Source organism: Lissotriton helveticus, chromosome 1_1, assembly GCF_964261635.1.
Source record: "Lissotriton helveticus chromosome 1_1, aLisHel1.1, whole genome shotgun sequence".
NCBI classification, from domain to species: domain Eukaryota; kingdom Metazoa; phylum Chordata; class Amphibia; order Caudata; family Salamandridae; genus Lissotriton; species Lissotriton helveticus.
Genome location: NC_136057.1, coordinates 1,857,868,812 through 1,857,895,956, shown reverse-complemented (window position 1 = coordinate 1,857,895,956; position 27,145 = coordinate 1,857,868,812). Strand labels below are relative to the sequence as shown.

General features: G+C 46.7%; 1 protein-coding gene across 1 annotated transcript in view; it reads left to right on the top strand.

Annotated features, from left to right (window-relative positions):
- Positions 1–3,606: 3,606 nt before the first annotated feature.
- TMCO1 (transmembrane and coiled-coil domains 1) overlaps positions 3,607–27,145 on the top strand; it is a 203,032-nt gene continuing 179,493 nt past the window's right edge. The window contains exons 1-2 of the mRNA XM_078641519.1: positions 3,607–3,758; positions 26,425–26,502. Of these exons, the coding sequence (XP_078497645.1) occupies positions 3,689–3,758; positions 26,425–26,502 (148 nt within the window). The 5' untranslated portion in view covers positions 3,607–3,688. The remainder of the gene's footprint in view (positions 3,759–26,424; positions 26,503–27,145) is intronic.

Below are 27,145 nucleotides of genomic sequence, written 5' to 3'. Positions count from 1 at the left end.
CTCTGTCTTGCTCGCTCTAGCTCCCTGTAGCTCCCTCTCTCTCTATCTTACTCCCTCTAGCTCCCTCTCTGTCTAGCTCCCTCTCTCGCTGTCTTACTCTCTCTAGCTCCCTCTCTCTCTGTCTTACTCCCTCTAGCTCCCTCTCTCTGTCTGGCTCCCTCTAGCTCCCTCTCTCTTGCTCCCTCTAGCTCCCTCTGTCTCCCTCTCTCTCGGTCTTACTCCCTCTAGCTCCCTCTCTCTCTGTCTTACTCCCTCTAGCTCCCTCTCTCTCGGTCGTACTCCCTCTAGCTGCTCTTTCTGTCTTCCTCCCTCTAGCTCCCTCTCTCTCTCTCTCTTACTCCCTCTAGCTCCCTCTCTCTCTGTCTTACTCCCTTTAGCTCCCTCTGACCCCCTCTCTCTCTGTCTTACTCCCTCTAGCTCCCTCTCTCTGTCTAGCTCCCTCTAGCTCCCTCTCTCTTTGTCTTACTCCCTCTAGCTCCCTCTCTCTGTCTAGCTCCCTCTCTCTCTCTCTTACTCCCTCTAGCTCCCTCTCTCTCTGTCTTACTCCCTTTAGCTCCCTCTGACCCCCCTCTCTCTGTCTTACTCCCTCTAGCTCCCTCTCTCTGTCTAGCTCCCTCTAGCTCCCTCTCTCTTTGTCTTACTCCCTCTAGCTCCCTCTCTCTGTCTAGCTCCCTCTCTCTCTGTCTTACTCCCTCTAGCTCCCTCTCTCTGTCTAGCTCCCTCTAGCTCCCTCTCTCTTTGTCTTACTCCCTCTATGTCTAGCTCCCTCGAGCTCCCTCTCTCTCTGTCTTACTCCCTCTAGCTCCCTCTGTCTCTGTCTAGCTCCCTCTCTCTCTCTGTCTTACTCCCTCTAGCTCCCTCTGTCTCCCTCTCTCTCTGTCTAACTCCCTCTAGCTCCCTCTCTCTCTGTCTTACTCCCTCTAGCGCCCTCTCTCTCTGTCTTGCTCCCTCTAGCTCCCTCTCTCTTATTCCCTCTAGCTCCCTCTCTCTCTGTCTTGCTCCCTCTCTCTCTGTCTTGCTCCCTCTAGCTCCCTCTCTCTCTATCATACTCCCTCTAGCTCCCTCTCTCTGTCTAGTTCCCTCTCTCTCTCTCTCTGTCTTACTTCCTCTAGCTACCTCTGTCTCCCTCTCTCTGTCTTACTCCCTCTAGCTCCCTCTCTCTCTGTCTTTCTCACTCTAGCTCCCTCTCTCTCTGTCTTTCTCACTCTAGCTCTCTCTCTCTCTCTTACTCCCTCTAGCTCCCTCTCTCTCTCTCTTACTCCCTCTAGCTCCCTCTCTCTCTGTCTTACTCCCTTTAGCTCCCTCACTCTCTATCTTACTCCCTCTAGCTCGCTCTCTCTGTCTAGCTCCCTCTCTGTCTTGCTCCCTCTAGCTCCCTCTGACTCCCTCTCTCTCTGTCTTACTCCCTCTAGCTCCCTCTCTCTGTCTAGCTCCCTCTAGTTCCCTCTCTCTCTGTCTTACTCCCTCTAGCTCCCTCTCTCTGTCTAGCTCCCTCGAGCTCCCCCTCTCTCTGTCTTACTCCCTCTAGCTCCCTCTGTCTAGCTCCCTCTCTCTCTCTGCCTTACTCCCTCTAGCTCCCTCTGTCTCCCTCTCTCTCTGTCTTACTCCCTCTAGCTCCCTCTCTCTCCGTCTTACTCCCTCTGTCTCCCTCTCTCTCTGTCTTACTCCCTCTAGCTCCCTCTCTCTGTCTAGCTCCCTCTAGCTCCCTCTCTCTCTGTCTTACTCCCTCTAGCTCCCTCTCTCTGTCTAGCTCCCTCGAGCTCCCCCTCTCTGTCTTACTCCCTCTAGCTTCCTCTGTCTAGCTCCCTCTCTCTCTGTCTTACTCACTCTAGCTCCCTCTCTCTCTGTCTTGCTCCCTCTAGCTCCCTCTCTCTCTATCATACTCCCTCTAGCTCCCTCTCTCTGTCTAGTTCCCTCTCTCTCTCTCTCTGTCTTACTTCCTCTAGCTACCTCTGTCTCCCTCTCTCTGTCTTACTCCCTCTAGCTCCCTCTCTCTCTGTCTTTCTCACTCTAGCTCCCTCTCTCTCTGTCTTTCTCACTCTAGCTCTCTCTCTCTCTGTCTTACTCCCTCTAGCTCCCTCTCTCTCTCTCTTACTCCCTCTAGCTCCCTCTCTCTCTGTCTTACTCCCTTTAGCTCCCTCACTCTCTATCTTACTCCCTCTAGCTCGCTCTCTCTGTCTAGCTCCCTCTCTGTCTTGCTCCCTCTAGCTCCCTCTGACTCCCTCTCTCTCTGTCTTACTCCCTCTAGCTCCCTCTCTCTGTCTAGCTCCCTCTAGTTCCCTCTCTCTCTGTCTTACTCCCTCTAGCTCCCTCTCTCTGTCTAGCTCCCTCGAGCTCCCCCTCTCTCTGTCTTACTCCCTCTAGCTCCCTCTGTCTAGCTCCCTCTCTCTCTCTGCCTTACTCCCTCTAGCTCCCTCTGTCTCCCTCTCTCTCTGTCTTACTCCCTCTAGCTCCCTCTCTCTCCGTCTTACTCCCTCTGTCTCCCTCTCTCTCTGTCTTACTCCCTCTAGCTCCCTCTCTCTGTCTAGCTCCCTCTAGCTCCCTCTCTCTCTGTCTTACTCCCTCTAGCTCCCTCTCTCTGTCTAGCTCCCTCGAGCTCCCCCTCTCTCTGTCTTACTCCCTCTAGCTTCCTCTGTCTAGCTCCCTCTCTCTCTCTGTCTTACTCACTCTAGCTCCCTCTCTCTCTGTCTTGCTCCCTCTAGCTCCCTCTCTCTCTATCGTACTCCCTCTAGCTCCCTCTCTCTGTCTAGCTCCCTCTCTCTCTCTCTGTCTTACTTCCTCTAGCTCCCTCCCTCTCTCTCTGTCTTTCTCACTCTAGCTCCCTCTCTCTCTGTCTTTCTCACTCTAACTCTCTCTCTCTCTCTGTCTTCTTACTCCCTCTAGCTCCCTCTCTCTCGCACATTAAACCGGGGTGGTGGGGGGGGGGGGGGGGGCAGGACCACCCCCCTTTTTACACTCTCTGCCGCTTTCATGTGGTTTCTCTTTTAAAGCTTTTCAAGATGCAAAATGAAATCTGTGTACAAGGCACCACCCCGGCCCCCCTCTTTAGCACCGTGTCTTTTTCCATATAAATGGCGGGGGGCCCTCATTACTACACTTTTCAAACGTCAACTATTGAGAACATTTTAATTCGAATAGGTGGGAAAATATCTCTTTTCGCTTTTGTTTTTAAAGCGGATCGAGTCTCTCAGAGGCATTCGGGTGCGGTGCAGGGGGTGCCATGCACAGAGGCCTGCTGGGGGGGGGGGGGGGGGGCAACCAGATGGTGTCACCCCCATGTGAGGGTGTCACCCGGTGCGGTCCGCACCCCCCGCACCCCCCTAGTGACGCCACTCATTGCCTGTCCGTGCTTATACTGGTATTACAAAAGACTTTCTGTGGTACAGTCAACACGATGTGGTACAATTCACGAGTGCTACTACTACTCTTACTAAATAAAGTTTCTCCTATTTTCCATATTTATTTTAGCTCGTGTACCGCCCCCGTTTAAGTCTTTCGTCTCATTGGTTACCTTAGTTCCGGCACAGTCGCCGAGCCAATGAGGACCCAATACAATTAAGATGGCGGCGCTGTGCCGAATATATGAGTCCGTTTTAACTTTCTAAAGTCCGAGCTCTTCTGTTCCGGTGATATTGTACTTCCGGGGCAGCAGGTTCTGTGGCAGCGCCGCGGTTCACCAGCCGGCACCATGAGTACGATGTTCGCTGACACCGTGCTAATAGTCTTCATCTCCATTTGTACGGCTCTGCTTGCTGAGGGTAAGGACGGTGAATGGCCTAGGACTACTGCCTTGTAGTGTACGAAGGGAAAAGGGGAGTGGCTTGGGTTTAAGCTTTGAGTGTCAAGTGGACGAAGGGCTGAAGAGATTACGTGAAGCGGTGTTTGTCCTTTCATATAGATCAATACCAGGACTAGTGCACCTACTATTGTCGAGGATTTTTTTCCCTTTTGGACTCCACTCGCTCACGATTTATGTACTGTAACCGCTTAATACACGCATAGTAGTTTTGTATAGCCACACAACCTATACGGTGTACTGAACTTGTATGGACCTGGTAGCAACAGTGACATGCTAATGCTTACATGTTTGCACTGTAACATTTAACCAGTCTTGTTTATTTTGGTGTTCGTATTAGATGTTGTTCTTATAGAATAAATGTCCTATGTTTTAATGTCAGTCGACATTTGTTTTGTTATTGTTGCATGTAGATACACGAAGTTCTTCTCCCAGGCCCAAGAGCTTGGTGTTTCCGCTTCAAGATAAGGCTAATCAATAGCATTTTTGGAATTGTATACCAAACCAGTGACAGAGTAATACGCTTACTGGTTCAGTTGTTTAACAATTTATTCCCACGTGTAACCACTTTTTTGTTATTTACATGGTGGTACTCGGCTAAAGGGTCATCCAGTGAAAGTAGAACACCACTGCAGAGAGTTGACGTTATAAAGTAACATTACTTGCTGATGTGCCTAAGAAAACCTCGAAAATCTTAACTGCGACTGAATGATTTCAATGCATGGACATGTTAGCTCGCACCTTGTCTCCAAATTCCAGCCGGTCATCCAGATCCCATGATGGGGCGCCAGAAAAACTGAATTGCGATTGGTGTTGTTTTCAGATACTGCCCTGTGTTTTTCCCTCTGCCGCTAAAAAAAGTAACCATTGTGGATTAGAAGGAAATCAGAATAATATAAATAACACAATTTTATGTAAGATCTCGTTTTTTTTCTCTCTATATCACTAAGCGCTCCCACTGTATCGGGATCTCTGCTGCCTTAAAACCGCATCGACTTATATGTGCACAAGTCAAGTCGGTGTTCTAGACTGTTTGCTTTGTTTCTTCTGTAGCAGTCTTGGCCCATTGACTATGCCCCATAAGGGAAACAGTAGCAGTGATGGAACTGAAGACCTCCAGTTCTAATACTTTGCAGACACCTGCACCTGAGAGACCCCAAGGCTTTTTGAAACTTGAACCCTAGTTTAACTTACTGGCATGCATTATTTTCCATCTTGTACGTTATGTTAAATTGTGGTTGGGCTGAAAACTTTTTTTTTTTTTTTTTTTTTTTTCTCCTTTAATCGCCACTTAAAGTACTCTTTCGCTTCAACCATGAATGAAACTCATATTATTTGCATAGTGGATATTGCCCGTTTTGATTGTGATAGACTGTGCACACGGATTGTGATAAACGGAGGGAGCGCTGTGGACCTTCAAAAATTGTTCACACCATATGTTCCCTCGCGGGCCCTCAGGTCAGCCAGCCAAGGTCTTATAGAAACCGTGAAGTACAAACGAGCCAGATGGGGTGGCCGAGCTATAACACACTGCGCGGCCAAGCTCTGGAACAAACTGCCTTTGTCCCTGAGACATCAGCCAAATCTCCAGTGTTTCAGAAAGAACCTAAAAACCTGGCTTTTTACAACTACATAGGCTATGCTCTTCTTCTTCCCTTTTTTTTTTTTTTTTTTTTTTCCCTACCCTCACACCTCCGCACCAAGACGCCTCGGCATTCGAGCGCTTTACAAGCATCTAAATGTAAACATAAACACTGTATTTAATTGGAACTTCCCCCTAACGTACGCAGTAAGGAGTCTATGCTAAGCATTGTATTTCCAATATTCTGTGTCTTTATCCAGTTGAAAAAATAGACCTTTTCACCTTTGATAGTGCTCGACGAGCTCTACATATAACAGGAGCAGGTAAAAAGCCTCATCTAGCCCATCTATTAGGCAATCAGTGGGGATCTAGGTTTGGGCATGTTGTGAAATTAGAAGCCTTAAAATATCTTAGTAACCACATCCCATGTTGCCAGCATTTACATGAGATAAAATGACTATAACAAAAATGATTTAATACATTAACAGGTAACATGTCAAAGTGTGAGACCGACTAGGGTTGAAAAAAAGACCGACTTAACCAGACTTGTATTGCTTCTCCATGAAGCTGCCATGTCTCCAAGTGCCCAGGTCTAGCGGTACAGCTTCTTTTTACACCTTTCTTAGCTGAATGATGGCCAGTAAGCCATTGCATTTCCTTTATGTGTGATTGTAGAACTAACGGTTTGGATGTTTATGACATAGGATTTGCTTGTGAGAAAAGTCTGGCTTTCTCCGGATTCTGGTTGATAACTTGCTCCATTGGTCTAAACTTCATTCTTTTTTCTGGGTCATGATTTGAGGCAGTTAGAGAAGGCTACAACTTTCTTTATTTATTTTATTTATAAAAAAAAAAGTACTTTATTGATTTTCAACACACACAAACCCCCATTTACAGGCACAGTATCGATAGGAGCACAGTGCTTGTTACATTGTACGGGTAGTTACTGTCTGCTGTCGAGCTCATATTCATGTACTTAGTGATTAGGGCAGTGAACTACCTGACTTCCTCTCCTTCCATCAGTATGTACATCAGTACACACTGTCAGCAGTATCCCTCAAAAGAATAAAATCCTAGCTTTGTGCCCCCATATTTGCTCACCTCCCCCCCTCCCCTACCACAGGTATGCTCCAAGTAATCAAAACAAGGATCAACATCTATCATCTTTGTGCAGGGGCGTGTAGTTCTCCTATCTGTTTCAGGCTGCATCCCGATCGTACCATCTCCTAGCCCACTTCTGTCCCCCCCCCGCAACCAGCTCAGTCCTATCTAGACACTGTGTGCTCTCGTAGCTTCCTGTGGAGTATCCAAGGAGTCAGTGTCCGAGTCCAGTTCTGGCAACTTCAGTAATACCACCAAGGCCTCCCACGCCTGTGCAGTTTCCATCACTTTCTCATTGTATGCCCTTCTGGCCTGCAACCTGACCATACTCTCACTGGCCTCACAGGTCGTGAATTCCGCCCTCCATCGCTCCATGCTAGGGCCCTGCTTAGATTTCCACTGCCTCGCTAGTTCTCGCTTAGCTAATAATAACCCCAGGTCAATTAATTTACTCGTGATCTTAGTTCGCGCTGTATGAGGAAACCAGTGAAACATACATGCCCTCATGTCGGGCTCTATCTGCCTATTCGTCACTCCGCACAGAACCTCAACCACCTCCTCCCAGTATGTGCCAAGCTGCGGACAGCTCCACATCATATGTCGAAAGTCTGCAGCATTCAAATGGCATCTTGGGCAAAATGCTGAATCCACATTAAAATATTTATCTGCTCTGGGGTTAGGTACGCCCTATGTAAAAAATATAGAAATGAATAAGTTGGAATCTAGCATTCCGCCTTCCTCTCCACTATCTTAGCCCAAGTTGTTTCCGGAATATCCTTGCCCAGATCCATCTCCCATTTTCCTCGTAACTGATTCAGTGGTTGCAGTTCCTCCTCCACTATTCTCCTGTACAGGCAGGTCACTGCCATCACCGTCCCCACTGACATGTCAAGGACGTTTGTGGTTCCATCAACCCTTCCCCCCTCCCCCCCCCCCCCCCCCCCCCCCAGTGCTTCTGGATTGCAGACACCAGAGCTGCATGCAGCAGGAAGTCGCCCCTGGGCAAACCATATCGATCCTGCAGCGCCTGAAAAGGCAAGAGGGCTCTCCCTCCCCATGCAGGTCCCCTACCATTTGCAACCCCAGATCCTCCCACTCAGCCAGCGAAGACCAGTCTCGCCATGTGGGAAGGCTGTGCACATACCGAGAGGTATCTCCGGAGCGTATGGGTGTATAACACCTCCCCTACGCCTGCTTCTGTTCCAGCACGCTCTCAATGCCTTCTCCTCGCAAGTCAATGAATCGACACGCAACCGCTTGCCAAGAACAACAAAAGACAGAACATGCCTCGGAAACAATCGGTCTTCTGGTCCTTCCGGCCCCCTGTACTCCCGAGCCACCGCCTGTGTGAGCCATTGCAGCTGGGCTGCTAAATAATACAACTCAAAGTCCGGGACCGCCCACCCTCCCTCTGCTTGAGGCCTCATCATCGTGTTCAGTGCCACCCGCCGCCTACCACTCCCCCCACAGAAATCAATCAATCAATCAATCATGCCATTTGTATAGTGCACTACTCACCCGGGAGGGTCTCACGGCGCTTGGGGGGAGGGGTATGCTACTGCTCGAACAGCCAGGTCTTGAGTTGCTTCCTGAAGGCGAGATGGTCCTGGGTCAGCCGAAGGTGGATGGGGAGGGAGTTCCAAGTCTTGGCAGCCAGGTAAGAGAAGGATCTTCCTCCGGCGGTGGCTCTTCGGATGCGTGGTACGGCTGCGAGGGCGAGGCTGGTGGACCGTAGCTGGCGGGTGGGCGTGTAGAAGGTCAGGCGGTCGTTGAGGTACTTGGGGCCCATGTCGTGGAGAGACTTGTGTCCCCCTACCATCGTTCTAAGAGTCTTAAATACCGAGCCTGGGATCCAAATCGGCAACATCCTGAAATAATAGAGTAATCTAGGCAGTGCTACAATTTTCAGGAGCGCTACTCTTCCTGCCAACGATAGTGGCAAAGTACTCAAACGCCATGCTCCCTTTAATCCCCCCACTGCTCTATTCACATTAACCTCCAACATATCCACCTGCTAATGATAAATGTTGGTACCCAAGTATGGTAGGCAGCATGGTTCCCATATTATTCCATCCAGTCTAGTCGGGGTTTCCATCACCCGATGCACTGGGAACAAACAAGTCTTCTCCCAATTCACGCACAGCCCCGATACCTCCACAAACATCCGTAATAGCGCAGTCGCTCCTGCTAAAACCTTGCCCTGGGAAGCCAAAAACATCAGTAGATCGTCTGCATAAAGTGATATGTAATGCACTTCTCCCCGCACCTCCAGCCCAGTGTAATGCCTCCCCGATCTAGCTCGCACCGCTAACGGTTCTATCGCCAGCTCGAACAGCAGCGGTGATAGCGAGCAACCTTGTTGCGTCCCCCGTCTCACCGAGCAAGAGGATGACACCGTTTCCCCTGTTCTCACCCTAGCTGTCGCTGAGGAGAAGGCTACAATTGATAACGTACTGTTCTAATGCAATATATGATGGCTATTGTAATAACGAGATCAAACAAAGATGACTTTCTTGAATCATTGCATTGCATTTCATGAAGATCAGTTGTTCTGGGGAAGCTCAGTCGGGATTTGTGTACTCTTCATTTGCGCTACTTTGTGGAAGATGAAATAATTGTTTTGTGATGTACAATGCCTGTGGTTGGTACAGGGCAAACCTAGCTACAAAAAAGCAGAGGTTTTTACAGGTAAGTATGTTACAAACGAGGGGAGGAGGATGAGCTCTGGGTTCATCTTGGCAGTGGGGGTGTTTTAAGATGTGGTAAGGAAGGCGGTTATAATAAGGATGCTCGATTTTCCAAATCGAGCTGGGGTAATTGGGGAAACCTGAACATTGCAATTTAAAACCAGCAATGTTGTAGAATAGGAAGGTAAAGGAGATGCAAGACCTGTGGTAGAAACGAGCAAATGGAGAAACTTACTTCCATGAAAGAGGAGTTGAGTGCCTAAGGGCATCCCAGAAGTAATTTGGTCACTGCTGTTTTTTTTTTAGGTCAAAGTTTATTCGACCTGGTTTGCTAACATTCGGAGAGCTTCCCATTGAATACATTCTGCTCATTGTTTACCATTGGCTTTTTGGTTTGTAACTCACATTTCCTTGCTTTCTATTTGCTGGCTTTGTTTGGTTTAGGCTGTCCAGCTTGAGTTTGTCCCTTCCCTTGCCCAAACTGTATTTCCAGTAGCCTTCCGAGTTCTCTCTTTCTGTAAACAGGCTTCTGAAGCTTGTTATCTTGTCACATTTTGCTGTGCAATACACAGGTCAAATGTCATGCTCGGTCTTCCGAAGGAGCTTGGTTTTTACTTTTCTTTCTCCGACTTCAAAGTGAGAGGATGTATGGGACAATCATGCTGGTTACTTGGAGTAATTCTGAAGTGTGGGGAAAGCAAATATCTTTATACCATCAAAACCATACACTAGGTGATATTTCCACACATTACAGTTTGTGCGCTGCATACTTTTATCAGTAAAACTGTATTTTTGCAAATGTAATGGTCATTTCAATTGAAGATGCGTTGTCTGTAATGGCTACCACACCATGCATACTCCACTTTACCCCACTGCACTCTACTCTGCACACTACGCCACTCCACACTGCGTCATTGCACTCTGCTCTGCACCATTCCACTCTAAACCACTTTACTCTACGCCTCTCGACTCTGCATCACTACGCCACTGCTCCCCACTCTACTCTCTGTGCAACACGGCACTCTTGGCTATTCCACTCCATGCCACTTTAATCTGAAACCATGCACTCTATTCCATTGCACTCTTTACCAATTATCTGTACCATTTCACTCTAAGCCGGAGCACTCTATGCTATCCACTCTTCGCCACTCTTATCTGCTCTGCACATTATCCTGCACCCCTCCACTCTTGTCACTTCTCTCCACTCTGAAACAATCTACTATGCTGTACTCTACGCCACCGCATTCTACGCTGCACCGCTCTACTCTACGGTACTGCACTCTATTCGAACCGCTGCAGTCTCTAGACCAATCTATTCTACTCCACTTCACTCTACACCACTATACTCTTAAGACACTCTACTCTGCAAGACTACACTCTCCACCACTGAACTCTGTGCTACTCTGCACTCTGCGCCACTACACTCTATCCTGGACCACTTTGCTCCACCCAGCGCCACTCCACCCTGCGCATCTCTACTGTACACCAATGCACTCTTCACCACTTTATTCAAAACCAATGCACTCTAAGCCAATCTACTCTGCACCACTATTCTTTACACAACTTCACTCTAGGCCACTCTACTCCACTCCACTCCACACTCTACCCTGCTACCCCACTCTACAGGGCTCTTCAAAACTCCCTCTATGCCGCCCCACTATACACTACTCTTTTCTGCAAAACCCTATTCCACTGTACGTCATTCCACTCTGACATTCTATTCCACTCAACACCCTGTATGCCACTCCACTCTGCACCATTGTATTGTATTGCGACTGTATTTATATATAGCTTACCACCCCAGACGAGGCGTCAAATCACATTTTCAGCGAGTAGCATGCTACTCTGGAACCAATAAAGGATTAGTGGTGAATTATTATAGTGAAAATATGAAAGTAATTTGAGTGATGGATAGGTTAGTAAGTTATTTGGATTGAGAAGGATAGTGGAGGTGTAGAAAAGGGCTTGTATTTATATAGCGCTTGCTACCCCTGATTTGGGGGGGGTTGAAGTGCTTTTTTGGGCGCTACTCTGGTACCCATAAAGGAGTATTGGTGGATTAGTATAGTGAAATATGAAAGTAATTTGAGTGGTGGATATGTTAGTCAGTCAGTTATTTGGATAGCGAAAAGGTAGAAGAGGTAAAAAGGTTTGCATTTGTATAGCGCGTGCTACCCCATATGAGGTGTTGTTGTGCTTTTTCGGAGAGTAGCATGCTACTCCGGAATCCATAAAGGATTAGTGGTGAATTAGTATTGTGAAATATGAAATTAATTTGAGTGGTGAACATATTAGTCTGTTTGGACTGAAGAGGGATAGAAGGGAAGGATTTAGTTTTTTTTGTTTTTGTTTTGCGGAGCTCATAGCAGTAGTAGGAGGCTTGGGATGAGTAAAAGGGAGGTGGATGGGATGAGTAAAAAGGGAGGTGGAGGCGGAAGAGTCAGAGGCAGGGTTTAGAAAGGCTTGTTTTGGGGGATCGGAATAGTAAAAAGATTGTATGCCATGAGGAGACTTCAGCAATCCGTGTACTACACTAAGCAGCATCTACTTACAAATGTTATAAGCCTGTATTTATAATGTCTTTCTACTTTCTCTATCTAGTTTGGACAATCCTATACAGAGGTATTTTCCGATTAGGGGAGTACCTGGCACTACACAACCCTCTCTAGGTGTAGAATATGGACCTTCTAGGTCCTGAAGAAACGCCAAGAATCTGGTTGGACCAACAGCAGTGAAACGTGTCGACCCCACATACACTAAGGCTAACTTGGCCCATTGAGCCCTCATTATATACCACTCCATGACACTCTATTCCACGCCTCACCACTTTGCAAAACTCTCCTCCCTCCACAACACTACGCTGCAACACTCTACGCAACTCTACACCGTTTCTCAACTCTCTGAGCCACACCATAACACCACGCTCTGCCCCACGACACTCTGCTTACGACACTCCACTCGACAACTATGCTTTACTCTACTTGTGTTTAGATATGCGGAACCGCTGCCAAGCTGGTGTACACGTGGCAAAAACATGTTGTCAATGCCAATAGCTCCTGCATAGGCATTACCTGTTAGCTTGCCCAGTGCCTTATTTTTGTATTTTTTTTTCTTCAGATATTTTTCCAGGTGTAATTTAAGACTTGATTAAAACATGTTATACATAAGGAGACCACCCATTTGTTCATTTGATGAAGGCATTTTTTTGTCATAGTGCCTTAGTTGGTATACTGGAGAGCATATTGCTACATTTAAAAGCAGATTGGGTGCTGCCAGTCAGCCAGGGCTCGCATCTGTTGAGCAGCAGGACTTGCTTAATTATTTACTGATCCCATTAGCTCTCATATGATAAGTAAGCCTCCGAATCTCATTGGTCGCCAAATGCCTGTCCCCATTTGTATGACCGCAACATGCTACGCTACGTGCATGGCTAGGTTAATCTAATTCTTCCCAGAGAGTCTCGTATTAGTTGCCTTATCCTGAGAATCTAAGTTTTTGGTGTGCCCATCTCTTGTGTTCACGTGACTATGCAACATTAAACAGAAGGTATGTCGCAGGAAAAAAAATGATGAGTAGCTTAAGTTAGTCCTAAACGTATGCATGTCATGGTGCCCTATTATTGACTTCAGATTTGGCATCCGGCCACTCGCCCATCTCAGCTGGACTGCAACACCTTATCCTTAATTTTCCCTATGTAGGCAACTGTGAACACTTTTATAGAGTTCTGAATTATCGTTTAGCTCTTCTTATAGCTGCTACCATGTTTAGACTTGTATCATTCACACAGCTATGTGTTCAAGAATAAGTCTACCCAACCAGCACTCTTATTTAGCTACTCTCCACGTGGCAGTGGAGCATGTGTTGAGAAACTCCTCTTATTGACCCGTGCTAATGGGGCGGGGGGCCTAGCAAGAAAACATCTACGTGGGCAAGGATTCCCAGCAGGACAGAACATTGGAGGGAGCCTTACAAATTCAGGACATAACTCCTTGGTCCAGGTAGAGAGTGGTGTAATTTATTTTTCTTTTTGTAGGCAGTGGTATATAATCAGAGGCAAGTGGCCAGAAAGTCAAATGTTACTTTTCATTATTTCTTAATCTCCTTGACTATTTTGTGTGCTCTTTCATTCTCAGGCTCTGTTTCGCTCTCTCTAATTTAAGCTCTTGTTCACATGCTATGTGGTATTTTGATTGTTCTTTCTCTTATTTTCACTCTCTTTATCTCTCCGCCTCCTCTCGCTCTTTTGCTCTCGCTCTTTTGCTCTCGCTCTTTTGCTCTCGCTCTTTGCTGTGCCTTTTATTCAGATTAGAATTATCAGAGCCAATGGAATTGTTCAGTAATGCTCAAAACAAGTAATGACTGGTTCCCAAAAGCATTCTTCACTGTCCTAGAAAACTGTTAAAAAAAAGACAGTATGAATCGTAGCATTTTCTGAATGCTCGTCGTTACTGGTTAACCCACATCAGCCATTGTTCTACTTGAATTGAAGTGGTCTACCCTCCTTGGATGAACATGTCTCCAGCTCATTGCTGCCTGCTCTAAGCACTGATCCTCCTATTCTGCCACTCCTGCTTTTATTTCTCAAGCCACAAAGTGGATAGATGTTAAACTTCTTCTCCTTAAACATGCATCTTTGTCACTGAACACCATATGATATGATCTGCTGGTCTTGATTCCCTGTAGGCAGTTAGGTGAACCTCCTCTAGCATCTGCAAAATTCCCTCAACTACAGTTCAACCTCAATCAGTCCGAACCATCATTATCATTGATTTATTCCTTGCTGCCAATCTGCTGTTTAAATACCCTCCTTTTGGTAATCTAGAGAATACAGAGACCAGCAGTACCCGGCTGTTTGAGACTGGCAGTTCTCCATAAAGGAAGAGCACCTCCACCAAGCTGTGTGCTTAAAGGGAAATGTGTTGGAGTAAATGATAATGACAGTCTGATCCCTTGAAAGGCAGTGGAGAATAATTTACACCTCTTGAAGGGCTGAAACGCATGTTGCTGTTCCAATGTGGGCATCAAACGTCTGGTTCTTGGATTCAGCGAATAGAATAGCTATATATTTGACATGCAAACACCTCAAAACATTCATTGTACTGCACCACTTGGTTCAACTCCTGTCTGGCCCACCCCAGTGAATGTGCAACGACTTGCTCGTATACTTTCAGTTGATTAACATCAGTATCAGATCCGCCATCAAAGGGTTGGAGCCATCTTTTATGGCAGACCTTTGGGGAGCTTCATGCCCAAGTAATGCTCTGTGAGCGCATCCAGTTATTTGAAATGGAAGTGACGAAGACCGCAACCTGCTAAAGTGCTTTAGATGCCCCAAAGGTATGAATTCCTCTAACCTATGAGTACAGTACCACAGTGACCAATGCAGAATTGCAATTTCCTGCACCTTTTATCACCATACTTAATGACTTACTTTGCGGAGCAGGTGTCTTCATCTCACACTTCCCAAATGGCACAAAACAGCTATATTTGGTTCATATCTTCAAGCTCTTAGCTTGGACTTAGAAGAATTGCTTCGTTAGGGGCCCATCTTCAGTTCTGTGCCTTTGGCACTGTCCTCGAATTGCAGGTCTCCTCCACTTGGAGCAGTGCTACCTCTTCTGTGCTATACCAACAAAAACTGCCATCCTGCACACCAGTGAAGAACTGCTCTTCACTGAGACCAGAGCCATATGTGTGCCATGATCCTATGTAGCCTTACTATAGCATTTTCACTGTAAATCTTACACTTATGTAGCAGCGTTTATATAAAAAAAAAAATAATAATAATAATAATAATTAATTTTAAAATGGTGTCTGAACAACGAAGTGAATTTACCCTTTGCCCATGCACACAGTCCTCACCCCAGAGTGGTGTCAATAATGATTGCATTTTTTTTTTTTTACCTTTCTCAAACCCTTTTTGTAAATGACACTTTAGGCTTTGTAATCCCAGCATCACACTATACATCTTTGACCAATATTATTCAGAGACCCATTAGGCCCTGAATATCTAAAGTGTATATAGCACTTCTTGTGGTAAAATTGAAAGTACATCTTTTTTATTTCAAAAACCTTTATTTGAGGTTGAGACGCGACAAAATTAGAGTTGCACCATAACAGAATACTATGCACTGCAATACAACAGAAAAGATCCAAAGATAGCACCACGTACATATACCATAAAAAAATCAATATAATAGGTCGGGGAGACACCAATACCAATGAAGAGAAATGGACATGCACTGCACCATGTGTGATGGTTGGGGGGGGGGGGGGGGGGCACTGAGATTCGGGGAAGGAAAGGGGCAGAGAGGAGGTGACTCATTGACCTTCACCGGCGGGGAGCGGGGGAGAGGTCGCCGGGTGCTGGGAAGTGTGACTTAGGAGGTAGGAGATGAGCGGACCCCAAATATCCAAAGGGTGGGATCTAGCCGGCATAAGGTCCCAGAATTCGGACAGGAGGATCTGCCAGCAGGAGGCGTCATCAAGCTAAAGGGCCACCTTCGGCACGGGCCGGCGACCCCAGCACATGGAAATCCTGCTCTGCGCAAGAGCATAGCAATAAGTTTGCGGGAGGCATTTGGGCACAATTTGACTAAGCCTAAAAGGCAAAGCAGAGTGTCAGGTTGGAACGGGAAGGAGGCGATCTAAAGAACGGTGATGGATCATACCCAGATCTTTTGACTGGGTGTGAGTGTTTGATTGGTTCAGATGCTCCGTCCATCACCACCCCCTTTTGTACCGATCTCAGGGATGACAGCACATACATCACGCCAATAAGCAGAAACCTTGGTGCCAAGGCGAGGTGGGAAAAGGCGGGCTCAGTGTCGTAAATAAATTATTTACACTATCATAATTTCTATAAATAAATATCAAAAGGGTCAAGCATAAATGAGGAGCAGAGTCCGTGGTATTAGAGTCAATGGGCTTTATTGCATTAACTCGAGTTAAGGGAGAGCTCCAGCGCCAAGCGGGCACAGGAGAGTTCTGAGCTTTATTCACAGAGTACAATGTTTATACATTCTTTGCATACATAGGGAGGAGCCCTCCAAGCAGAAGGAAAGAAAAAGATATGAGCATGTAGGCGTTCACTGTAATGAGTCATAGGTGGGTGGGTGCATAGAGGGGGCAGCAAGGTCAGCTAAAACTCGCAATGCCTGTTTGCGTAACTTTATCCGACTTCTCCATGAGGGCTGTTTCCTTTCTGTTGGCCAGGGAGGGCCCTGGGTGTCAGAGTGACTAGCATGTCTGGTCTTATCTCTAGCTCGGGGCAGCATGCAGATTGCTCTCATCTGTAGAAGTGTTGCTGCTTCCTACTAGCAGTTGGTTTGGCCCTTCCTGTCCACCCCTTGTGTAACTGTCTTGGAGGTTTCCCTTGACATGGGCCCCACTTATCTCTGAGAGCCGACAGCAAAACTGGGCCTTATCTCTGCAGAGGGGCTTCTGCTCCCCACCTGCTCGGGCCGGAATGCAGCTTTATCAGGTCGACCCTTGTTTGACACTGTTAAGACACCCTGGGCTGGGCCTCTTCTCCGTGACTGCTCAAAAAAATATCTAATGTGCTGCAGAGAAATGTAACGTGTGCCTTTTTCAGGGTCTGGCATGGAGGGGCCTGGTGACAGAGAAATAAGGCCTCTGAATGTGAAGTAATGCAGGGGTTTTTATTCAACATGGCAGATGGTGAGAGGGTAGCGCGTGGGGGCACGAATACATATAAATATGTAATTTTCTTCATTCCCTCCTTGTCCCCAAGCGCACCCCTCTAATACACCTCTATTTTCATCAGGCCGTTAATGTGTTCTTGCAACATGATCTTTTCATTTTTTCTGCTCTGCACATGTGGACGGGGAATGCAGGCAGTGGCGCACAGACCGCAGATGGCCGGGCCGCATTGGATGCAGAGGCAACAACTGAAGATGATAAACAGTATTGATCCTACTACAGTCAACACTTTCCATCCCCATGTTGCTACTAATCCCCACAACCAGCTGCTTAAGGACCATTCTCCTTTATCCATGTCTAGCTGACTTGACATCTTGTATAGCTTGGCAATGGCTTGGTATACCGTAGGTGCGTTATTTGGAATAAACACACAACAACTCGTGGAGATCAATCTGCATACACCACCACGGTCAGCCAGAACGATGTCTAAAACAATGCGATTTTGTAGGGTCATGAGTCTATCCGCGACCACCTCGGCTGTGAGATTAGAGAGGGCACCTGCTGTTGCATCTATCGTGTTTTGCACCACTCGTGTGAGGTGGCGGATGTTCCTGCTGTTTACCATGGGACCCCAAAATGGAATGACTCCGGCAAAGAAGTCTCCCGCCTCCTGCCCTGCTGTATCTTCTGTATCTATGACCCCCCCTTCGCCGTCTGTTATAGACAGTCAGAGGCTCAATTTCATGATAGTCCGCAGGGGCAGTGTAGGTGGGGGGGAAGGAGAAAAGCAATGTAAAAAGTGCCGGACCAGCCCTGTGGGAGCCATGTATAACCTTTATCCCCACATATGAAGTAGGTGCCCTGTGCGGCTATAAGCCGTGTATTGTTTGTTCCATTCAAATTGACTGTGTGATTGCAGATGCTGACTGTGTGATTGCAGATGCTATCACCCATACGTATCTTTCCTTTACTTTGGACACAAAAAGGGGCTTTCGTTGATGCCACAAAAACAGGTGAAACTGATCTTTTTCTCCTGTCCATATACTGATAATATAACTTATTAGATCTGTTACCGTGGTCAGCATAGGCTTCCTGCTCTAGTGGGGTACCACATGCCCTGTTCTTTTCACCTCGCCAACATAAAACGTATAGGTGATATCTGAGCTGAGACCGCTCTTTTGTATCCGTATTGGCCATATAGGAAGCTTTGTTTGTTTCCCACCAACCGGTACAAGAGCCTTCATAAGAAAAAGGGAGAGTGATGAAAGGCATGCCTTTGGCAACTGTATGGGGAAGAAGACCGCACACCCAGCAGTTGGATGTGTTTATGGCCAGTTGATGCTGTTGTAAAAGGGTGATGAAAGTATTGTTCTTAAATTCATTTCTTCTGTTCTCTAAGTGTACTGGGAGCTCAACATGTGAGTGTACTATGGTGGCATTCTGTGAGACAGCAGGTGGATAGAGAACATGTAAGAGCCAGCCAATACTTATTTCCACAATTCTCATAAAAAGTACAATAATCAGAGTCACTATACATCTGCTGTGTAATAGCTTGCAGTATTTCTTTCTCATATTAGTCCTTTTTTCTTTACTGTTCACTAGTTTATTCAAGTCAGACATCATGTTCAACCGCTTCACCACCGGGTGGACTTAGACAATCAAACGTCGACTGACCTTCTAGATCTCAGTTTGGAAGTGTACTCTTTCTGGGGAGTCTTTTCCAGAAAGGGGGGCTCAAAGTCTGTGCTGTCTTTGTTTTTAGCAAATGTTCCGGTAGTCCCAAAGTATTTTTTTACAGTGACTGGCATGCAGCCACCCCTTTCTTCCCTCGACTTTGATGGCCGTCCTCGTCGTCAGCAGGACTAATTTTGGTGCCTTCCACCTGGGGTCCAGAGAGCTCGTCCGGTCGAAATTCCTTATCAGCACCCAGTCCCCTGGGGCTATGGCATGGTCCTCGACCTGGGTGTTGTCAGGGAAGGCAGCGACAACCTGCGAACGGCAAGAGAGTAGTGCAGACATCAAGGAAGCCAGGTAATCTGTGAGCATAGTACTGTCAACATCAGTTATTCTTTTAGGTATTGGTGTACCCCACATATTCGGTGGTCTTCCAAAGACCACCTCATATGGGGATAGGCCAGTTCTAGAATGAGCTACCATGCGCATGTAAAAGAGGGTAACCGGTAAGGCTACCATCCAATCCATGCCCTTTTCTGCACAGACTTTAGCTAATTTTGTTTTGAGGGTCTGGTTATGTCTCTCTACTAGACCTGCTGCTTGGGGATGCCTTACACAATGGAACTTCCAGGTATATCCCAACAGAAGGGACACCTGTTTCATGAGCTCAGAGGAGAAGGGCTGGCCATTGTCTGAGTAAATGACATGTGGCAACCCGTATCTAGGGAAGAACTCCCTCACTAGCTGTTTGGCTGTTGTAACTGCAGTATAATCTGGGACTGGGTAAGCTTCTGTCCATCTGGTTAGGGCACACACCACTACCAGGACGTACTTGTGACCTCTACATCTGTCCATTTGAATATAATCCATTCGGAGAACCTCAAAAGGGTGATCAGGGGGATGAAATCCACCCTGTTCCACTGAAATGCCTTTTCCAGGGTTGAATTGGCAACAAATCATGCAAGTCTTCACTTTCTGCTTTGCTGCAGCTCGCAAGTGTTTGTTAAACCAGATATTCTGCAGGCCATCCAACATTCCCTTCTCTCCCAAGTGTGCCGGGCTATGTGCTGTCTCTATTATCACCTGTATCATAGTCTGGGAGGAACCATGTCTTTTTGTTTTTAGTCATCCAACCCTGGTCAGTCTGGACCCCTCCTTGTTCAATCCATTTCTTTATTTCATCTGGAGTGGCATGGGTCTGTATATCTTGTACATCTTTGGAGGGATCCCTGACTGTCCTAGTCCTTGTCAGTGGTAATACCTGTGAGTTTGTTATGTCAATTGGAGTCTGAGCTGTCTGTTTAGCAGTTTGGTCTACCAGGTCATTACCTTGGGAAATGACATCTGTGGCCTTGGTGTGTGCTTTGCATTTCAGGATCGCTATGGCTGTAGGTAGGTGTATTGCTTCTAACAAGGCCTGTATGAGAGGGCCAGGCTGTATCTTGGCCCCATGTGAGGTCAGAAAACCTCTCTCCCTCCATAGTACCCCAAAGTCATGAACTACCCCAAACTCATATTGTGAATCAGTGTAGATGTTAACCTTTAACTGTTTTGCTCGTTTACAGGCTTGCGTCAAAGCAATGAGCTCTGCTGCTTGTGCTGACAGGATATCTATTCTTTGTGTCTCTATGATCTCATGGTCAGTAGTTACGGCGTATGCTGCCACTAATTCTCCTGCCCCTGTTCTCATGCATGATCCATCTACATAAAACGTTATGTCAGGGTCTGGGAGTGCAACATCTGTCAAGTCTTGTCTTGGCTTCGTCACTACATTTATTACTTCCACACAGTCATGGGGTGTGGTGTCATCTGTGCTTGAGGGTAAAAGAGTGGCAGGGTTGAGTATGTTACATCTTCTAATCTCTATGTGGAGTTGAAATAGTGTCAACTCGTATCCTGTCAATCTTGCTACAGTCAGGTGTTGTGTCTGTGTCCTATTCAGGAGAACTTCCACTGCGTGTGGTACTTGTACTGTCAGGGAGTGTCCCAGCACTATCGACTCACTTTGTCTTATGGCCAAAGCTGTGGCCGCAACAGATTTCAAGCATGCTGGTAGAGCCTGTGCTACAGGGTCCAGTGTACTAGAAAAATAAGCACATGGCTTGTGTTTCCCTGCTTGATCTTGTGTGAGGACAGATAGTGCTGTTCCATCCCGCTCTGTCACGAACAGGGTGAAGTGTTTCTTGTAATCAGGAGTGGCTAAAACTGGCGCTTGACATAATGCCCGTTTTTAGTTCCTCAAATGCTAAGGTGTGCTCTGATGTCCAAGGGAGGACGTTAGAGGTGGCTGCCTCCAATGTAGTCAATTGCATGAGTGGCTTGACTATGTGGGCATACTGGGGAATCCTTTGTCTGCAATAGGAAGTAAGGCCAATGAATGCACGTACTTCTTTCTGTGTTTTGGGTTGTGAAATGTTGGAAATCAATTTAATTCGTTCTTGTGTCAGCTGCCTACCCTCCTTGGACAGCAAGTGCCCTAAGTAAGCCACTTGCTGTTCACAGAACTGTAACTTCGAAGGGGACACCTTGTGCCCCTTGTCCGCCAGAAAATGAAGGACCGTGAGGGAAGCCTCTTCACAGTCAGTTTCTGATCTTGCTGTGATGAGAATGTCATCCACGTACTGTATTAATGCTGTGTTGGTAGGCATACTAATACTGTCAAGTTGTCTCTTTAATGCCTGACTGTAAACACTTGGGCTTTCTGTAAAGCCTTGGGGAGCTCTTGTAAATTTAAAGCTGCGTGCTTTTAAACTGAATCCAAAAAGATATTGACTGTCAGGATGTATTGGAATGCTGAAGCATGTATTCTTCAGGTCAATGACCGTGAAAAATGTTGCCTCAGAATCAATGGCAGTAAATAATGAGGAAATGTCTGGGACCACTGGGTATTGTGGGACCACACATTTGTTCAGTTCTTGAAGGTCAACTACTAGTCTGTAAACTGGGGGTGCTTGAGGGTCTGTGCGTTTAAGAACAGGGAGGACGGAGGAGTTACACACATTCGAGTCTGTCTCCACCACCACCCCCTGTTCAATGAGTTCTTGAATTATTTTTAATAAGGCTGTTTCAGCCTCAGGTGGAATCCTGTACTGTCGTATTCGGTATAGGACTACTCCTTCCTTAAGAGTGACCTCGTGTGGGGTTATATCCATGTAACCTACGTCAGTTGAACCTTGTGCCCATAGATACTGTGGGACATCCTGAAGTCTGGGATCAAAATCTCTAACCGTGAAATGCCCTTTGAAATCACGCAAAAACAGTCTTACTCCTTCTGGTGAGCAACAGATAACTGCTCCCAGTTCTTTTAGGGTCTTTATACCTAGTACATTTTCTGGACATGTCTTAGTGAGTAGTAGGTCTGTGGTGCATGTCAGTGGACCCACCCCTAAAGAGACTGGTTCTGATACTTTGTTGACAATTGGCTTTCCAGAAAATCCCAGGGATATATTCTGTGAGCCCGAGAGAGGTGCCCCTGGGACCTCGTCATGACTGATGGTAGTCCTGCTTGCCCCTGTGTCAATCAGAAACTTTCTATCTTGCCCCAGCAAACGAGCATGTACATAAGGACCCTCTTGGTCCACAGGAACTGGGATAAGGGGCAAGCAATCTTCCCTCTCGAGGCTGTTTCATGAAAAAGATTGGTATTCTGGGTAGTCTGACTGCGTGTACTGATACATTTGAGGTGCAGGGGCAGCGGGCGTCTGGACCTGCGGCGGGGTGGGGACTTGTGTCTGTTGAGTGTTGTACTGTCTGGGTGTATAGGGCCGTTCCTTTGTTTTACCTGTGGCTATATTGTGCTTTAGGACGGGGCATTCCCTTACAAAGTGACCCTGTTGTTTACAATAATTGCAGGTCCCTTTAGTGGGTGCGGTACCATTCTTGTTCGTGTTTGCAGGTACTGTTTGGGCAACTAGCACCTTCATTTTTGTATCCTTCATGCACTTCTTTTCTTGTTCTTGCTCTTCCCTTATTCTATTTTGGTGGTATTGCAACATCTGTAACATTTGTGAGGGGCTATTTGCTTGCCAAGTGCTCTCAACCTTCAGCACTCTATTCCTAATCTGAGGAAGGGCGTTATCTACCAGTTTGGTCACAAAAAGGTGGGGGATAGGCCTCACTACTGTGTTTTAAACCACTGTTGACAGCGAAGCATTTTTCCAACCTAGTGTAGTAATCGCTCGTGTCTTCCTCTGGTTTCTGTTTACAGGCTGAAATTGCATCTCAGTCTTCCTTTTTAGTCGTCAATAGTCTTGGTAAAATTTGTATAAGGAGTTCGGGGAGCCCCTTAATTTTTTCACCAAGGCCATCCCCCGGGGCCCTACCTGCATCTTCAGCTTGCAACTCTGCCCACTTCAACATTTTATCTCCCACATCCCAGTCTTTCTCTTTAAGTTTCTCGTAAATGCCTGCTGGTAACAAGACCTTTAGTAACCTTAGGATATCAGGGTAAGTATAGTCTCCTATGCGGAGTATATCTTTTATTTCAAACCCCCCTGGGTCTTTATCATGGGAAGGTAACAACCTCTTCATTTCCAGTATTTCTAGCTTGGTGAGAGGGGTATAGACATATACCCGCTGGACAGTGCCATCTATTTTTCTTATGGGGTGGACCTCTCGCAGAGGGTACTGTCCTCTGGGGCGAGGGTCTGGTGTTATTGAGGCGGACAGGAATTGCTCATATTGGAGACGCAAGTCTAAAATGGTGTTAATCAGTTCTGGGCCCTGTTCCATCCATCTATCTAGTATTACCTTTTCCAGTATTTTATATAATTTGCCAGGGTGGTGATATTGGCTCTCATACAACGTGATCAAGTGTTGGACCATATAGATGCTGGCCAGGCGTTGTTCGAGTGGTGGGAGGCTCAGGAACATCTGGTCCACTATGTCGGGATTATATACATGATGTTGGGACACCCACTGGGTGGCTGACCGAGCCAACTCCCTCTCATGTGGCGTGAGGGGTGGCTCGTCGTCCATCCAATGGTCTAGGGCTTTTTCAGTTGTTTGGAACAAATCCTCAGGAGAGATGTTTGTTTCCTTGTTAACCCTTGTTTTCTGAGGTCGATGGTGTTTGGCGCCATTACAGTGCTGTGCTATGCCCAAAAAATTCATTTTGTCTGGTGTCTCGTTATTATCCCCTTCCTCTGACACACTATCCCTGCCTTCCTTCTCGGCGTTACGTATTGCTAGTATTTTCTTTTTAATCTTATTCGTCATTGCTTCTCTCTGCGCTACCTTATCATGTTTACCGTCATTGATGCTGTCGCTCCACTCTATTAAACTAACCTCCACGTCCCCATCACCCTCATCACGTTCCCTGATCAGACAGTTGACAATAAAACGGAGGATGTTGTTCTTAGCTTTTACTTTTCTATTTTCCATAGCTTGAGCTACGCATTCATGGTTCCGTCCTGTTCTGATGAACTCATACAAGGCATCTCAATGTGTATTCATATCAGGCAGTCCATCTAGCTCTGCGATGGCTTGCCTTACTCGTATTGATATGGCGCGCATTGGACCAGTAATACCTGGCTGTAAATCATATATACATCTAGGGAGTTCAACGTCATCCTTTATTTCCTTATCCCCCCCCCCCCCTTCCGCACCCCCGGAAACCTGTTGTTGGTCCTGGACTGGCTGGGGCGCGGCCTCTGGTGGGAGCGGGGGAAATGGTGCGTCTATGTAGGCTGGGGGTGGCTCTGCTAGGTAGGCGGAAAGGAACGCCTCAGGTGCCGTTGGTTTAATTTTAAGGGGTACATTTTGGGGAACTTCCTCTGCAATCTCCTCTGAGAGTACAGGGTAGATACCAGCAACAAGAGCATTTCTTTCCCTATCCATTTGTTCCACTCGAACCTGTTCACCCTCTTCTAGTAACTCTTTTTTTTTCTTTTGCCTGTTCTGACATTTGCCTGCTTTTCTCTGCTTTGTTAAGTTCTTTCAGGGCCCTCCTATTAGCCTCTTTGCGCCATAATTCAATGGCCTCTTTCTGCGAGGGCCTCGACTTCCTTTTCCATAGTTGTTCCTCTACTCTCATAATACATTCTGAATCCCATGTGCCGGTCGCAGGCCATCTATGCACCGTCTCTAGATCCTTTGTGTAATCTATCCAGAGGTCTAAATAGAGAATAGCGCTGATGCCATGTTTGTTATACATAAAATGGCCTGGAGTATCTCTTGGCGGGACATTAACTGCCTCTTCTAATATTCCCTTTTTAGTGCCTATTTTACGCAATTTTGAAAACAACGGCATGCTGGAACCTAACTAAAACAATTTCAAACTCAAAACATATACAACATATACTTATGTACTGGAATACAGTACAACCATACCGGTCTCGTGAAGGAGACACGTCTTTACCGTGTTCATTAAATGAACCCGTCTTTATGCGTTCTCAGTGGTACTCACCGGGAAGCAAAACTTGAAGACCTGGTCATCGGACGCTTGACGCTTGCGCAGGAATGGCGGACCTCTGAAGACCTCGGACTCGGCTCTCTCACGGGTTGGGCTCTGGGTCAGGACGCTCCGCAATCTTCCTCACCGCCTCGTGTGGATGTCTGGTCGCAGTCCGCCTCCTCCGTGGGCCTGAGGGAGTTGGCGGGAAGTCCCGCTGGCGTGTACACTTGAAGTCTGTCTAGGCTGTAGAAGGGAGCAGGGGCCGGACCTACATCGCCGGCGCGTGGGGAAGGGGATGCGTCCCTGTTCGGGCGCCAGATTATGTCGTAAATAAATTAATTACACTATCATAATTTCTATAAATAAATATCAAAAGGGTCAAGCATAAATGAGGAGCAGAGTCCGTGGTATTAGAGTCAATGGGCTTTATTGCATTAACTCGAGTTAAGGGAGAGCTCCAGCGCCAAGCGGGCACAGGAGAGTTCTGAGCTTTATTCACAGAGTACAATATTTATACATTCTTTGCATACATAGGGAGGAGCCCTCCAAGCAGAAGGAAAGAAAAAGATATGAGCATGTAGGCGTTCACTGTAATGAGTCATAGGTGGGTGGGTGCATAGAGGGGGCAGCAAGGTCAGCTAAAACTCGCAATGCCTGTTTGCGTAACTTTATCTGACTTCTCCATGAGGGCTGTTTCCTTTCTGTTGGCCAGGGAGGGCCCTGGGTGTCAGAGTGACTAGCATGTCTGGTCTTATCTCTAGCTCGGGGCAGCATGCAGATTGCTCTCATCTGTAGAAGTGTTGCTGCTTCATACTAGCAGTTGGTTTGGCCCTTCCTGCCCACCCCTTGTGTAACTGTCTTGGAGGTTTCCCTTGACATGGGCCCCACTTATCTCTGAGAGCCGACAGCAAAACTGGGCCTTATCTCTGCAGAGGGGCTTCTGCTCCCCACCTGCTCGGGCCGGAATGCAGCTTTATCAGGTCGACCCTTGTTTGACACTGTTAAGACACCCTGGGCTGGGCCTCTTCTCCGTGACTGCTCAAAAAAATATCTAATGTGCTGCAGAAAAATGTAACGTGTGCCTTTTTCAGGGTCTGGCATGGAAGGGCCTGGTGACAGAGAAATAAGGCCTCTGAATGTGAAGTAATGCAGGGGTTTTTATTCAACATGGCAGATGGTGAGAGGGTAGCGCGTGGGGGCACGAATACATATAAATATGTAATTTTCTTCAGCAGAGCACCGCAGGCACCTGTCGCTAGCAATGAGTTCCATCTTGTGCAATTGTACCGGGGCCCGGTAGAGCCTGTGTAAATACTTAAAGTGGATAAGGCGCAGACGGTAGTTGGGGGGGAGAGGTGTTTGCAATTGAAAGTACATCTTAGTCCACTGTACAGTCGGCCAAGATTTCTTGTTTAATAACGGGTGTGAGCAACGTAAAAGAAAAACCAAAGCTTTACAGGTGATTTGTAGCCTGACTTGCTGAATCTTGAAGTGATGCTCTATCATGTGTTTTCTTGTTTTTCTGCAGGAATAACATGGGTGCTTGTGTACCGGACAGAAAAGTACAAGAGGCTAAAAGCAGAAGTGGAAAAACAAAGCAAAAAATGTAAGCATGAAGAAAAATTGGTGAATCACTTCTTTGTCTCAGTGGTGCTATTGTAGATATCAATTTAATGGTGTAAACATGCATTGATTCTGCCTACAAGGTGGGTTGAAACCCCTGATATCAGCTGCTTGTTCCTAGCAAAGAATGGAGTTAGGAGGGCTATGACAGAATTGTGTTTGTTTGAATGGACAAACCGCTAAATTAAATTTCAGAAATTCAGTTTGATTTAACATTTGACAGTCATGACCTCAAATTGATCCGTGACATTTCTATGATGCATTTAATCACATAAAGGTTACCTGGTTCAGCTTGAGGGGAATCCTAGGGCTGCATTGGTGCATAGAAAGGTTTGGATTAAAACAGTGAAGAAATCTGACTAGTAGTTACAGGTTTAAAAATAACAGGTTTTATGCTCCAGCTGCTCACTACTAGATACTTGCCTATATTCCAGCCCTGCGTGATTGCCCTTTATTCTACCGTCTTTGTGGAAGGACATATATAGCAGATACATTAGTTTGACACTGGGAAGTGTATAGCCTGGATGTAGCATAAGTGACTTTAATATTGTCCTTACAGTTATTGCACCATAAGCCACTCCATCTCTGAGGCCATGGCATGCTAATCCCTATCTTTAGGAAAACAT